The sequence below is a fragment of the Myxocyprinus asiaticus genome, chromosome 14 (assembly GCF_019703515.2).
Source record: "Myxocyprinus asiaticus isolate MX2 ecotype Aquarium Trade chromosome 14, UBuf_Myxa_2, whole genome shotgun sequence".
Classification (NCBI taxonomy): Eukaryota; Metazoa; Chordata; class Actinopteri; order Cypriniformes; family Catostomidae; genus Myxocyprinus; species Myxocyprinus asiaticus.
This window is the reverse complement of record NC_059357.1, coordinates 14,083,024-14,097,127: the sequence shown is the minus strand read 5'-3', so window position 1 is coordinate 14,097,127 and position 14,104 is coordinate 14,083,024. Positions and strand designations below refer to the sequence as shown.

Sequence of the window (14,104 nt, the reverse complement as noted above, 5' to 3'; positions counted from 1 at the left end):
AAATCTGCCCAAGAACATAACAATGCCTTATATCACCCCAAAATCAAAAGAAAAAAATATTTTGTGTAAAGTAAATGAGAGGACTATTTTAGGACTATTAATTTAATTGAATTTTATATAATGTATTTAGTTATTTTTGCAGTGAGACATTATTTTCACGACAATTAACCCCCCAATTCCCATTTGAAAAAATATTTTTGATTTAAATAACTCAATACTATCAAGTATTTATACATCATTATTGTTGTAGTGCCTTTAATTTATGCAGTAAGTTTATATATATAAAAAAATATGGTTCTAAAAATTAGCGCAATATTTCATGCAAAATACTTTTTTTTATATATATTTGGGGGAGGGGTGGGGGGAGAAGAAATGTTTCCTTAAGATTCATACAAAAAATAATTTTTAGTAGTGCGCACATGCATTTTCCTAAGTGTGTACCACACGCACGCGCATGTCACCAAGCGACACTCATCGCGAGCACGCTTCCAGAACCCTTTTATAGGGAGCCTACAACGCGAGGCTGTTCTTTTTGAATGGATGTCTATGGAGGAGATGCTTCCCGACGCTGAATAAACTGCTTTTGTGAGGGAACAGCTCATCACCTAATGAATTGACCGCCTGTCCACTAATCTTCTACTTTTGGAGTGAACTATGTATGAGAAGCTACGGACAATTTTGTGACAGGTATATGTCAGTATACGGCTCTCCACACTGGTTTGTATGGTATCCGCAAATTGTGACTTACTGTCGTAACACGCTAGTTTACTGTTACGCTCTCTCTTATGTTAAAAACGCGGAAGTTGTTATAAAGGTATAGACGACCTCTGGCGCTTCTCCTACCTGTCTCTCCCGAAAACTCTTGAGACAGTTCGGGCGTCTTGCTGTTCGAAGATGATAATATTTTTCTTAACGATATTTGCTAACGTTTTCAAGACCGGTAAGTAGCGCCGTAAACGTATTTGTAGTCGTTTTTGCTAATTCACATTAAAGAGATTGAATGTCTCAAACATTCCAGCGGCTGTTTGCCAGGCTGAATATCCAGACCTTGTATGAGTCACTGCGCTAGGCATGGACGCAGGTAATGCCCTTGTTTTTTCGATGATACTGCATTAGGGCTAAAGAATACGAAGTAAAAACAACTTGTATCAATTTAAGCATTTCGGTTACCACCTAGAAATGTGCCTTTTTGGGTCCTAGTCGACTAATGACTATGTTTACGAAACGGCATTTGTGGTTATTCCCAACCCCAGAGATTTATCATTTAAAATGAGTGAACACATTGCATTTTTTGCAACATTGTAGTCTTGATCCTATTAATAGTGCAGTTTGCGGTCCTGCGATTGGCTCTTGAACGTTTGCCTGCGCCATGCTTAACTGTGATTGGCCAGTTGGTGTACTGTACTGCGCGAGACGGCTACACTCAAAATGGGTTCTAAACGATCACTGTCCGACCAAATAGAACACACGGATTTGGCGGCAAAACAAGCGCGGATTATTGGATCTGGTATGCAGAAGAACATCAGCTCTTTCGAGCAAACCTCAGCTCATTTACATGGACACTATGGCGAAGGGACCTCGAGCAGACAGAGATTAAAGCAATATTATATAGAATTACATGATTTATGGGGAAATTATAATTAGAATACAAAATAATATATTTTAAATGCTAGGCATTCGTTCTCATTCGGCGTCGGTTATTTTTGTAACCTAAACAGATGATCTGTGGCGTATGGTTAGAGCTTAGGTGTTAATAGGATATGAAAAGGGCATTTCCTTTATCTTTTATTAGGATTTATTAGTTTATGATTCTGCAATTTGTAAAAGGTTATACATAAATTATACTATATATTTGTAGTGATATTACTGTATAATTTCATATAACATTTTAGTACATACACACGCTAACTTGTAACAGTTAGATCCGTGTATTTTGCTTATTAATTAATGTGTGCCAGACTACTGCTATAAACAAACACGTAACGCGCATGTTCGGGATAGTTCACCCAAAATAGAAAATTCTCTCATAATTTACTCACCCTAATGCCATCCCAGATGTGTATGACTTTCTTTCTTCTGAACGCAAACGAAGATTTTTAGAAGAATATTTCAGCTCTGTAGGTCCATACAATGCAAGTAAATGGGTACCAAAATTGTGAATGTACAAAAAAGTATATAAATGCAGCATAAAAGTATTCCATAAGACTCCAGTGGTTATATCTATATCTTCAGAAGTGACTTGATAGGTGTGGGTGTGAACAGATCAATATTTAAGTCCTTTTTTACTATAAATTCTCCTCCCTGCCTAGTAGGTGGCATTATGAACGAAGAATGTGAATCGGCAAAAATAAAAGATTGTGAAAGTGGATCGTAAAAAAGGACTTAAATATTGATCTGTTTCTCACCCACACCTATTATATATCGCTTCTGAATATATGGATTTAACCACTGGAGTCTTATGGATTACTTTTATGCTGCCTTTATGTGCTTTTTGGACATTCAAAGTTCTGGCCACCATTCACTTGCATTGTATGGACCTACAGAGCTGAAATATTCTTCTAAAAATCTTTGTGTTCTGCAGAAGAAAGTAATACACATCTGGGATGTCTAGAGGGTGAGTAAACGATGAAATAATTGTATTTCTTTGGTGAACTATCCCTTTAAGAGAAAAGGGTGGTGGTTCTGTATGTTTATGCCAGGATGGACCGGTGTGAACGAGCGCACGTTCATTGTAGTGAAGCCAGACGGTGTTCAGCGCAGACTGGTGGGCGAGATCATCCGCCGCTTTGAACGCAAGGGCTTCAAACTGGTCGCCATGAAGTTTCTGCAGGTGAGAGCATTGAAAACAGCTATGTGTATTCCCACTGAATAAGCCTTTCACTGAGGGAATGACAAATATTTACACAGAATATGTCAGATGGCTAGAAAGATACCTCTCCTTAAGTCCCAAGTAGAGAAAGTACACAATTCGATAAAAACATTGGGAATAATATTATTATTATTATTATTATTATCTTATTTTTTTTGGTGATTTTATGCATGTTTGTTTACACAGTTTTATTTATTTGTGTGTAGGCATCTGAGGAGCAGCTCAGACAGCACTACTGGGATCTGAGGGAGAAACCTTTCTACAATGGCTTGGTCAAATACATGAGCTCCGGACCCATTGTCGCTATGGTATGGGACACTCGTTGACAGCGTTTTCTCCATTTTGGCCCACAGATTGCCAGATTTCTGCATTTATGCTGATGTGATGTTAACAGCTTAAGGCTTGTAGCTGTATGCCATGCAGTCCAATACTTGTGTGTGTGCCTTTGCACGTTTTACTAGGTATGGCAGGGGCTGGATGTGGTGAAGACCTCCAGAAAGATGCTTGGAGAGACAAACCCAGCAGACTCTCTCCCAGGGACTATCAGAGGAGACTACTGCATGGAAGTGGGCAGGTTGGTGTGTGTAGCAGATATTGTAAAAACTACATTTAAAGTGATGTTTGATAAAATACAGGTAAGGGGTGATATACAGTCAGCCTGTCACTATTGCAAAATAAACCCTGACAGGGCGATCGGGACACTAATGCAAAGCTGAGCTAACAAATTAATCAATAAATTGACATGAAATACTGATTGGAGTTCAAATGAGTTGATTATGTTAGAAGAGACAGCGAAGTGTTGTGAGAGACATGAAACTAGCACAGTGTTGTAAATTGGCTGTAAGGGACAATGGTCAAAATTACAGTTTAGTGGTCATTATACCAACGAATTTAATGGCAATTGACCAAACAAAATTAAGCATTCCAAAAAGTTGTGTAATATATAAACTCAGTGAAAAAAGAAACGTCCTCTCACTTTCAACTGCTTTTATTTTCAGCAAATTTTACATGTGTAAATATTTGTATGAACATAAAAAGATTCAACAACTAAGACATAAACTGAACAAGTTTCACAGACGTGTGACTAACAGAAATTGAATAATGTGTCCCTGAACAAAGGGGGTGGGGGGGGTTAAAATCAAAAGTAACAGTCAGTATCTGGTGTGACTACCAGCTGCATTAAGTACTGCAGTGCATCTCCTCCTCATGGAGTGCACCAGATTTGCCAGTTCTTGCTGTGAGATGTTACCCCACTTTTCCACCAAGGCACTTGCAGATTCCCAGACATTTCTGGGGGGAATGGCCCTAGCCCTCACCCTCTGATACAACAGATCCCAGACGTGCTCAATGGGATTGAGATCCGGGCTCTTCGCTGGCCATGGCAGAACACTGACATTCCTGTCTTGCAGGAAATCATACACAGAACGAGCAGTATGGCTGGTGGCATTGTCACGCTGGAGTGTCATGTCAGGATGAGCCTGCAGGAAGGGTACATGAGGGAGGAGGATGTCTTCCCTGTAACGCACAGCATTGAGATTGCCTGCAATGACAACAAGCTCAGTCCGATGATGCTGTGACACACCGCCCCAGACCATGACGGACCTCCACCTCCAAAACGATCCCGCTCCAGACAGAGTTCAGGCCTTGGTGTAACGCTCATTCCTTCGACGATAAACGCGAGTCCGACCATCACCTTTGGTGAGACAAAACCACGACTCGTCAGTGAAGAGCACTTTTTGCCAGTCCTGTCTGGTCCAGCGAAGGTGGGTTTGTGCCCATAGGCGACGTTGTTGCTGGTGATGTCTGGTAAGGACCTGCCTTACAAAAGGCCTACAAGCCCTCAGTTCAGCCTCTCTCAGCCTATTGCGGATAGTCTGAGCACTGATGGAGGGATTGTGTATTCCTGGTGTAACTCGGGCAGTTGTTGTTGCCATCCTGTACCTGTCCCGCAGGTGTGATATTCGGATGTACCGATCCCGTGCAGGTGTTGTTACACGTAGTCTGCCACTGCGAGGACGATCAGCTGTCCTTCCTGTCTCCCTGTAGCGCTGTCTTACAGCACGTACATTGCAATGTATTGTCCTGGCCACATCTGCGGTCCTAATGCCTCCATGCAGCATGCCTAAGGCACGTTCACGCAGATGAGCAGGGACCCTGGGCATCTTTCTTTTGGTGTTTTTCAGAGTCAGTAGAAAGGTCTGTTTAGTGTCCTAAGTTTTTATAACTGTGACCTTAATTGCCTACCGTCTGTAAGCTGTTAGTGTCTTAATGACCGTTCCACAGGTGCATGTTCATGAATTGTTTATGGTTCATTGAACAAGCATGAAAAACATTGTTTAAACCCTTTACAATAAAGATCTGTAAAGTTATTTGGATTTTTACAAAATTCTCTTTAAAATACAGTGTCCTGAAAAAGGGACGTTTCTTTTTTTTGCTGAGTTTATAACAAGAAACATCAGTTGTGTATGTTCCACTGAAGAAATGGTTCACATTGGTTATTGCACATTGCTTATGTAGGGATGTGAGCTTGAAACTTGTTGTGTTGGGATACATTTTATCCATTAAAGTGACAGTTTAATGTTGATTGTTTTTTGTTGGTATTAACATGAACACATGTAGAAGTAAACCGATATATCAGTTTTGCGATTAATCAGTGCTGATAGTTGCACTTTAAGAACTATCAGTTATCTGTCAAAATCTATGCCGATATTCGCAATAGTTTTTAATTCCTTTGTGTTCTTCTGGGGCCGCGCTGGAGGATTCTACAGTTAGAACGACTTGGTTCTACAGTATAAGAGTGGCCTCTAGAGGTGAAATAAAAACAATCACGTAGCGATAAATATATTTTGTTGGTTTGATTAGATAAATAAAGTGTTCTAAATTAAAGCGAGAGCATGCAAACAAAAATGCAACCATGGAAACATACATTGATTGTCTCCAACTTCATATCTTGTGAATAATAATAAACATTATTCCTCATTAAACCTCATCTGTTGAAATACACTACTGGTCAAAAGTTTTGAAACACTTATTCTTTCTTATTTTTTTTTTCTTCACATTTTAGAATAATAGTAAAGTCATCAAAACTATGGAATAACATAAATGGAACTATGAGAATTATGTTGTGACTAAACAAAATCCAAAATAAACTGTGTTATATTTTAGCATCTTCAAAGTAGTCACCCTTTGCCTAGAATTTGCATACATATACTCTTGACATTTTCTCAACCAACTTCTTGAGGTATCACTCTGGAATGCTATTTGAACAGTACTGAAGGAGTTCCCATCTATGTTGGGCACTTATTGGCTGCTTTTCTTTATTATTTGGTCCAAGTCATCAATTTAAAAAAAAAAAAAAAAATTTTAATTACATTTTAGTTTTATAATGAAATAAATTAATATGGTGGCACAATTATATTTTTGTCTACAAAACTAATTTCAAACATTTAATCATACACCTTCAGATCAAAAGATTTTTAAGATCATGGGAAACATTTCGGTCAAGTTTTTCAAAAGTTTTGACCGGTAGTGTGTGTGTTTGAGTAAAATAAAATTTTTTGTTTTATTCTATAAAGTACTGACAACATTTCTCCCAAATTCCAAATAAAAATATTGTCATTTAGAGCATTTATTTGCAGAAAATGACCACTGGTCAAAATAAAAAAGATGCCGTGTTTTCAGACCTTGAATAATGCAAAGAAAACAAGTTCATATTAATTTTTAAACAACACAATACTAATGTTTTATCATAGGAAGAGTTCAGAAATCAATATTTGGTGGAATAACCCTGATTTTCAATCACAGCTTTCATGTGTCTTTGCACGCTTTCCATAAGTCTTTCACATTGCTGTTGGGTGACTTTATGCCTCTCCTGGTGCAAAGATTCAAGCAGGAATTCAACAAACACTGGAATAGAATGGCTACCATACATGTAGAGATGCTGATTTAAGAAACATTTGTGGTCGCTTATTTATTTCCAGAGCTGTGTGTGTGTGTGTGTGTGTGTGTGTGTGTGTGTGTGTGTGTGTGTATATATATATATATATATGTATATGTGCATGTGCATGTATGTGATTTTCCAAAGTTTGAGTCTACTTGTGAAAATGTTTTGCATTTTTCTAATTTTAATCGTTTATTTTTAATTACAAATGATATTATCAGCATAACAGTTTAAGTGAAATTTTTTTTGCAAAAACCCAGTGATTATGATATAATCATGATCCTGCATGTGAATTTTCAAAAAGAAAGAAAATCTGTCCTTTTGTACAAAACGAGTTAAAGTTAATGTCACAGATTTGCTTATTTGATTAGCCTACTGATCACGAAATTGTGTGGAATCTTAAATATTTCTTATATGATGTCATACATTTTACTAAATCACACAGAGCTGGGTAATCACTAGCACGCAAGCAACAGCGAGAGAGGAGCTGGCTATTTCATTTAAGTTTTTCACACCTGCATTCAAATCTACATCTTGATGTAATCCTTCCTCACGATCAGACAGTGTGTTTTCATCAGTTGAATGGGAGACTAAACACTATTAAAGTGTGACGAGACTCGCGCTGCGCGTGGAAGCCATTCGCGCATAACAAGCTGATCAACTATTTAGCCCTTTTCGGTGAATCGCACCTGCAAAATCCTAAAACTTTATTTCGGTTATAGGTTTAATTTATATTTTGAATAGATCCAGGTTTTTGAACCACACGATGTGGGTTCATGTTTTCTCTTTTAATCGTTTAATGTATTTTTTACTGTGACTATGGTTTAAGGAGGGTGAACCTGTATGCTGGGTTGGAAATCTCAAGGATTAATAGTGGTGTTTTCCTTAATACATCACGTGTTGTTCTGAAAGCAAAATGAAACACGGAATGTAGGCGGTCATCCGCTCAGAATCAACGCGGGCGCGTTTTACCCAAAGTGAAGCGCGAATGGCTTGCATGCACTGCACGAGTCAGTTGAGTATATTTTTGTTTAGCCTCCCATTCAGCTGATGAAAACACGCTGCGTGATTTTGAGGATTACATCAAGATGCAAACTGAAATGCAGGTGCGGAATTTATATAATTAAAAATCTACTCTCATCTGTCCTCACTGGCCGTTGCTGGCGTGCCAGTGAATACCCCTCCATAAGTTGTCAACCCCTGCTCTAAACACTTGTTCAACTGTTGTTTTTCTTGCTGTGCAGGAATGTTATCCATGGCAGTGATTCATTTGAAAGTGCGCAGAGAGAGATCTTGCTGTGGTTCCAGCAAAATGAATTGTTCTGCTGGGATGAGTGCAGTCAGCACTGGATCTACACTTGAAAGCCATTTTATGCACACATTTTTAAACTCATTGTAACATGCAGGTTTTGTGGCTGAACATAACTCTGGCAGTATGATACATGCTCCTGTAAACTCTGCTCTGCTACAAGAGACCAAAAATAATTCACAGCTTCGTCAGTATAAGCTAGCCATTCTTGACTTATGTTGACAAGGAAATGGATTCCCTAAAATCTAGTTATTGGTCAAGCTATCTTGAGGGGGGTGAAAATATATTTAATCTCTACAGATATTCATGTACTCTAGTTTGGATAGGTAAATCATGCCCTTATGGGATCTTAAATGCACTACTTTAAATTTCTTAATATTTTACTTGTTTACATACACTTGAAATACATTGTTTAAATTTTTTACATCAAACCTTTGAATAGGGCATGTTTCTGGTCATCATGATGCACTATGGAACAGATACATTTCTTTATCATCACTCAAAAGAAAAGCAATAATAAATGAAAAATGGCCAGTGTGCTATGAAAAACTGACTTGAATATCATATGTTTTGTCTTACTCTGGTTGGAACTCGAACAAATGGCACCTTACATTACAAATAAATATTTTCTAAAACTTTTCCATGTTTTCAAGGATTATGTAATTTTAAGTGTTTACTTACTAACTATGGAGTGTAAGACAGAGAATTCTTCAGCACATAAGCATGTTTATTACTTAATCTTTAACCACACAGAGAACACAGAGTGATGATTTACAAACAAGGTGACTGGGCGGGATGTCCGTCTGTCAAACCTGCAGCCAATAAAAGGCCTCAACCTCATGCATTATCCCAAGGGGAGGTTGCCTGGTCCAATCAGCACACATCTCACTGAGATTGAAAAATGACAAGCTGCAATTGGTTAAAGTGATTTTGTTCTTGAATCCATTTATCTTAATGTTTTTTTCCTTTATGTATTTACTTAAAGTATGAGTTAAAATGGCATTGAAACACTCCTTTGGGTAGTGCTAGATTATCAAAACAAATTCTGACCATTTTATTTATCATCTCACTTATTCACTTTTTTTTCCTTTGCTTTCTTCAGTGCATACTGTACTCTAGTATTTACATAATTCTTACGTTCTGTGTCTACATGTCTAGTCAGGACAAACAAGTCGTTTTTGTCAAAATTGTAAAGTTCAACCAGCTGCTTCTCTCTGAAACCCTACACAATGAGTTCCTGTCACCATTCAGTGAGCTGTGTGCTGAGGAACATAAAGGTAAGGGTCTTCAGGTATTTGGAAAAAAAACTGGGTAGTTCTTTCAGGATCGTAGTTGGTTACTGGTTTTAGTTGTTTACATGTATTTCATCTGAAATTGCCATTCAATCATAAGATGCAGGTGGTTTGTGTCTTTTTGTAGGAAGGGGAAAGTTACAAGGTGAAATGAAGGATCGTATAGGTTGTTATTTAGGATTGGAAAATACAGGTTAAGGGGTCAATATAGGACTTTTAAAGGGGTAATTACAAGGCCGTAGTAGTTACATAGCTTAGGTACAGATTTTGGGGCATAGTTACAGAAAGAGATAAGGTTTCATACTCTGTCTTTTGGGGCGGAGTTATAGGGCGGTAAAGGGCAAGCGGGAGGTGTTTGTATGTCACTCCAGTTCATAAGACACCTGCCACACAATGATATGACTCTTCTCTGCTTTAGACAATGCTGGCTTCATCTGAGGGGCTTCAACATCTACTTCTGTCTCATCATCCTCGCCATCACCTGAGAAAGAGAGAAAATGAGTAAATGAATGGAAGACCAGTTAAGATGTATAAGAGAGAAATGTGAGTGCTTCTCACCAATTCGGAAGTCGATATAACCCTCTCCTCCACTCAGCACCAGCACATTCTGAAGACTCTGTGCCTCTGTGTCTGCTGGGACGGCAGAGGACCCCTGCGACTCTGATGGGCTGTCCAGCACACTACCATTCAGGGTGGCCAACACATTTCCTGAAAGAAGATGAGATATTTGGAGTTAACAGAACTGGATGTGAAATCTTTTTAATTATTATTCTTTTATTTTTTTTCCAATGTTCACTTGTAATGTTAGTAAATTTCTTGGCACCAAAACAAAGTTTGCTTTTAAAAGGTATAGTTCACCCAAAAATGAAAATTATTTATAATTTACTCACCCTCATGCCATCCCAGATGTGTATGACTGACATTCTTCTGCAGAACACAAAGACTTTTAGAAGAATATTTCAGCTCTGTAGGTCCATAAAATGCAAGTGAATGGTGACCAGAATGGTGACCAAAACTCACATAAAGGAAGAATAAAAGTAATCCATACAACTCCAGTGATTAAATCCATATCTTCAGAAGCAATATGATAGGTGTGGGTGAGAAACAGATCAATATCAAAATGTGAAAGTGGAGATTTACAGTAAAAAAACTTTAAATATTGATCTGTTTCTCACCGACACCTATCATATTGCTTCTGAAGATATATATTTAACCACTTGAGTTATATGGATTATGTTTATATTGCCTTTATATGAGTTTTGGAGCTTCAAAGGTCTGGTCACCATTCACTTGCAATTTATGGACCTACAGATCTGAGATATTCTTCTAAAAATCTTCGTTTGTGTTCTGCAGAAGAAAGTCATACAGGTTTAAATAACATGATGGTGAGTAGTTTGATTTTCTTCCCTTTTCTCCCCAATTTGGTGTGCCCAATTACCAATGCCCTCTAAGTCCTTGTGGTGGCATCATGACTCACCTCAATCCAGGTGGCGGAGGACGAATCTCAGTTGCCTCCATGTCTGAGACCGTCAATCTGCGCATCTCATCACATGGCTTGTTGAGTGCGTTACCACAGAGACGAAGCGCGTGCATGCACAACTCACCACGTGCCCCACTGAGAGCGAACCACATTATAGCGACCATGAGGAGGTTACCCCATGTGACTCTACCCTCCCTAGCAACCGGACCAATTTGGTTGCTTAAGAGACCTGGCTGGAGTTACTCAGCACACCCTGGATTCGAACTCGTGACTCCAGGGTTGGTAGTCAGTGTCAATACACGCTGAGCTACCCAGGCCCCCCAATTATTATTATTATTATTATTATTATTATTACTACTACTATTACAGTGAATATTACATTTTACTATACAGTTGTAATATATTTCTGTCACAATTTCAGGAATCTAGCTTTTATTATGAATCGTGCTTTTATTATGACATGTGTTTTTTGCCAGAAGCTTCACTTGTCCGGATAAACGCGACATGGCCCAGTGTGATCACTGAAGACTTTTAAGTCACGTTTGAAATCTCATCTCTTTACACTGGTCTTAGTGTCTGACAAATGAAATGTAGGACACAGTTTTGGAGTGTTTGTACTACTGGTGTTTGTGTATGTGGTCATTTTGAAATGTTATGTTTTAAATTGTATTACTTTGAAGCACTTTGGTCAACTCTGTTGTTTCAAATGTGATATAAATAAAGTTTAGTTGTAATTAAAGCGCAAATGCTGTGATTTAATTATATAAATAAATAGTCAACATGTAATACGCACTTTACAGTGGGCTGGGGCTCTGCTTTGTCATCTGATACAACCGGAATGATTCTCAATGTCAGTGGAGTTTCCATGTTTCCACATATAAAACCTCATAATTAACCATAGATATTATTATATGGTTACTATTACTAAAACCAAGTTACCATATGGATACTACAGTAATGCTGTAGTAAAACCATGGTTAATTGTATAAAAACCTTTGTTACTGCCAAAAAGGGGGAAAAAAAACATGGTTACTACAGTCGTGGTTACTAGTCATGGTTAATACAATATTATTACCGTAAATCCATGGAAAGTTTTCATAAGGATATAATTTATTGATGAGGATTAAAGATCATTATCAATGTTTTAACAACTCTGAATTTAAATAAGCCTGTATAAATGGTCACACAAGCCCATTATAATACATGTCACGTCTAGGTTTGTCATTACTTAGTGTGAATAACTCCAGATGCTGTTTTTCTGTCATTACCTCAGGAAAGCACTGCTCCCTCTTTGAACGAGCACTGTGACGGAAAGGGTGAGCACTGTCTGTGACTGCTAGTGTATTTTAGCATTTCTGCGCGTCAAGATGAGTGGAAGAAAAAATAGTTCCGGTGCCATGCAACAATTCACTCATATAATTCTTTGATCCGCCCATCCCTAACCTTTAACACTTGCGGACTGTCATCATGTCAACAACCGCGTCTCCCGCTGAAAGAGTTTAAATGCGCTCCTCCCGCTGGGCCCCATGGGAGTTGTAGGCCCCTGGGCTTCAGCCCTAATAAGCCTGTGCTTTAATGCGCCCCTGACTACTGGTACTGCAGAAACACTGGCATCGTTACATCTTTTTAAAATTTTAGTATTGACCTGGTACCAAAGTACCGGTATTTTTTGACAACAATAATGGTGAGTAATATTATGTAGAAATTTCATTTTTGGGTGAACTATCCTTTTAAGCCTTCTATGTAAAGTGTAAACACTCCTCGAACGTGAAATGCACTTGCTTGCCAGCTGCAGGTTTGCTGTCGGGTCTAATATGGGCTATAATATACTTTTGAAAGTTATTGTACTATCACAGTACAATGAACTCTTTTATCTCAAAAGAACAAGGACAGTTTAACTTCTCATGATATTACCCCTTTAAAAACTAAAAATTTGAGAACTCAAAATGAACACTAACCTGGCACTGACACAAAGAACTTGACTGCATCTCGATGTCCATGGAAACAGAGCTGAGCCTGAGCCATGGAGCAGTATGGTATGAAGCTACTCTTTTCGGAGTTACTGTCATCCGCATACACATGGATCACGCCCCCTGACGACGTGGGTGACACCTTATTGGCTGCAAACATATGGAAAACACCAATCAGACAATTCAGTGACCAATCACAGAAACTTACAGGGACTGCCCGTGCTTAATGAAGGTACACATGTGCCAGGTGCTGCAAAAGAAAAACAAATATGATTTTCACAGCATGCAAGACATATTACAACCCCACCACAGCTATTCATACAGATACAACACAAAAACATAATGGCATTTATGACCAAAACACTTAAAATAAACAATGAAGACAGTAATGCTGAACTAGGTTAATAACGTCTGTAGACAAACTTTGATGTTGGCTTTACAAAGCCTGGCCTAAAAGTTCAAAATTTTTAAAAGCTTGGGGTTTGAAGGTTTAGCAGACCTTACAGTAAGATCTTTGTCAAGCCAACAAGAAGAGATAATTCAAGTTCAACCATGACAAAACTATGCTAAAACCACTGAAAAAAAAAAATGTTTAGTGAATGATGGCATAAATTAACAGAAATGAAACAAGAAAATGTATTACATGTATACCCAAAATAAACGTGACGTGACATAAAAGTTACAGTTGTAACGCTCTAAACTTACCCCTCAGTCCGAGGAGCTGACCTCGATGAAGCACTACGGCTACAGGAAGGAGGAACATGGTAGGACAAGAGAGCATGAGACAAAGCGAAAGAGGGTAACATTACAACAAACAATAAGAAATAGAGAAGTAAAGCAAGAGATGAGAAAAGGGGGGCACACAGGTTGTTGGGAAGTTAAAAGAGTTATGGAAGGTTGCAGTTGCCGAAAGGTTTATGATCTGGAGGGATCGCAGGGGCAGTTCTAGGGTCAGTCTCGATCCATCTTTTGATGTAATACTGGAATGTGATACAATTTAAAATAGATTTTGATATTTTACATCTGTCAGGAGTCACTGTATTAAGTAAATCTTTCCATGTTACTGGAGCTAATACTAAAAAGGTTCCATCAGCTTCAATTATCTGCCTCAGACACACCCAACATTTATGACATTGTGCCTTGAAAAAAAGAGTTTTGCAAGAACCGAAAATGGCTTGGTACATGTCTTAAAGGGATAGTTAATTAAAAAATTTAAATTCTGTCATTGTTTACTCACCATCTTG

The 14,104-nt window shown here is 38.3% G+C and overlaps 2 protein-coding genes across 8 annotated transcripts in view; one reads left to right on the top strand and one right to left on the bottom strand.

Annotated features, from left to right (window-relative positions):
- Positions 1-770: 770 nt before the first annotated feature.
- Positions 771-9,358, top strand: LOC127451383 (nucleoside diphosphate kinase 3-like). 3 transcript variants are annotated; one of them, XM_051716055.1, is made up of 6 exons: positions 798-940; positions 1,019-1,081; positions 2,700-2,830; positions 3,076-3,177; positions 3,331-3,443; positions 8,054-9,358. In XM_051716055.1, the coding sequence occupies exons 2-6, from the start codon at positions 1,072-1,074 to the stop codon at positions 8,169-8,171; spliced, it is 474 nt and encodes a 157-aa protein (XP_051572015.1). In that variant the 5' UTR covers positions 798-940; positions 1,019-1,071; the 3' UTR covers positions 8,172-9,358. The 3 variants fall into 3 exon arrangements, with proteins under 3 accessions (XP_051572014.1, XP_051572015.1, XP_051572012.1); XM_051716054.1 differs by lacking the exon at positions 1,019-1,081 and having other exon boundaries at positions 771-940; XM_051716052.1 differs by lacking the exons at positions 798-940; positions 1,019-1,081 and adding an exon at positions 1,096-1,507.
- The window catches only part of LOC127451382 (C-Jun-amino-terminal kinase-interacting protein 3-like), a 57,336-nt gene continuing 52,056 nt past the window's right edge, over positions 8,825-14,104 (bottom strand). For 3 of the 5 annotated variants that reach the window (XM_051716049.1, XM_051716048.1, XM_051716047.1), the window contains 4 exons: positions 13,566-13,604; positions 12,849-13,010; positions 9,969-10,118; positions 8,825-9,891 (listed from right to left, as the gene is read on the bottom strand). In XM_051716049.1, coding sequence (XP_051572009.1) covers positions 9,773-9,891; positions 9,969-10,118; positions 12,849-13,010; positions 13,566-13,604 — 470 coding nt within the window. In that variant the 3' untranslated portion in view covers positions 8,825-9,772. The remainder of the gene's footprint in view (positions 9,892-9,968; positions 10,119-12,848; positions 13,011-13,565; positions 13,605-14,104) is intronic. The other 2 variants (XM_051716051.1, XM_051716050.1) reach the window with 1 other exon arrangement.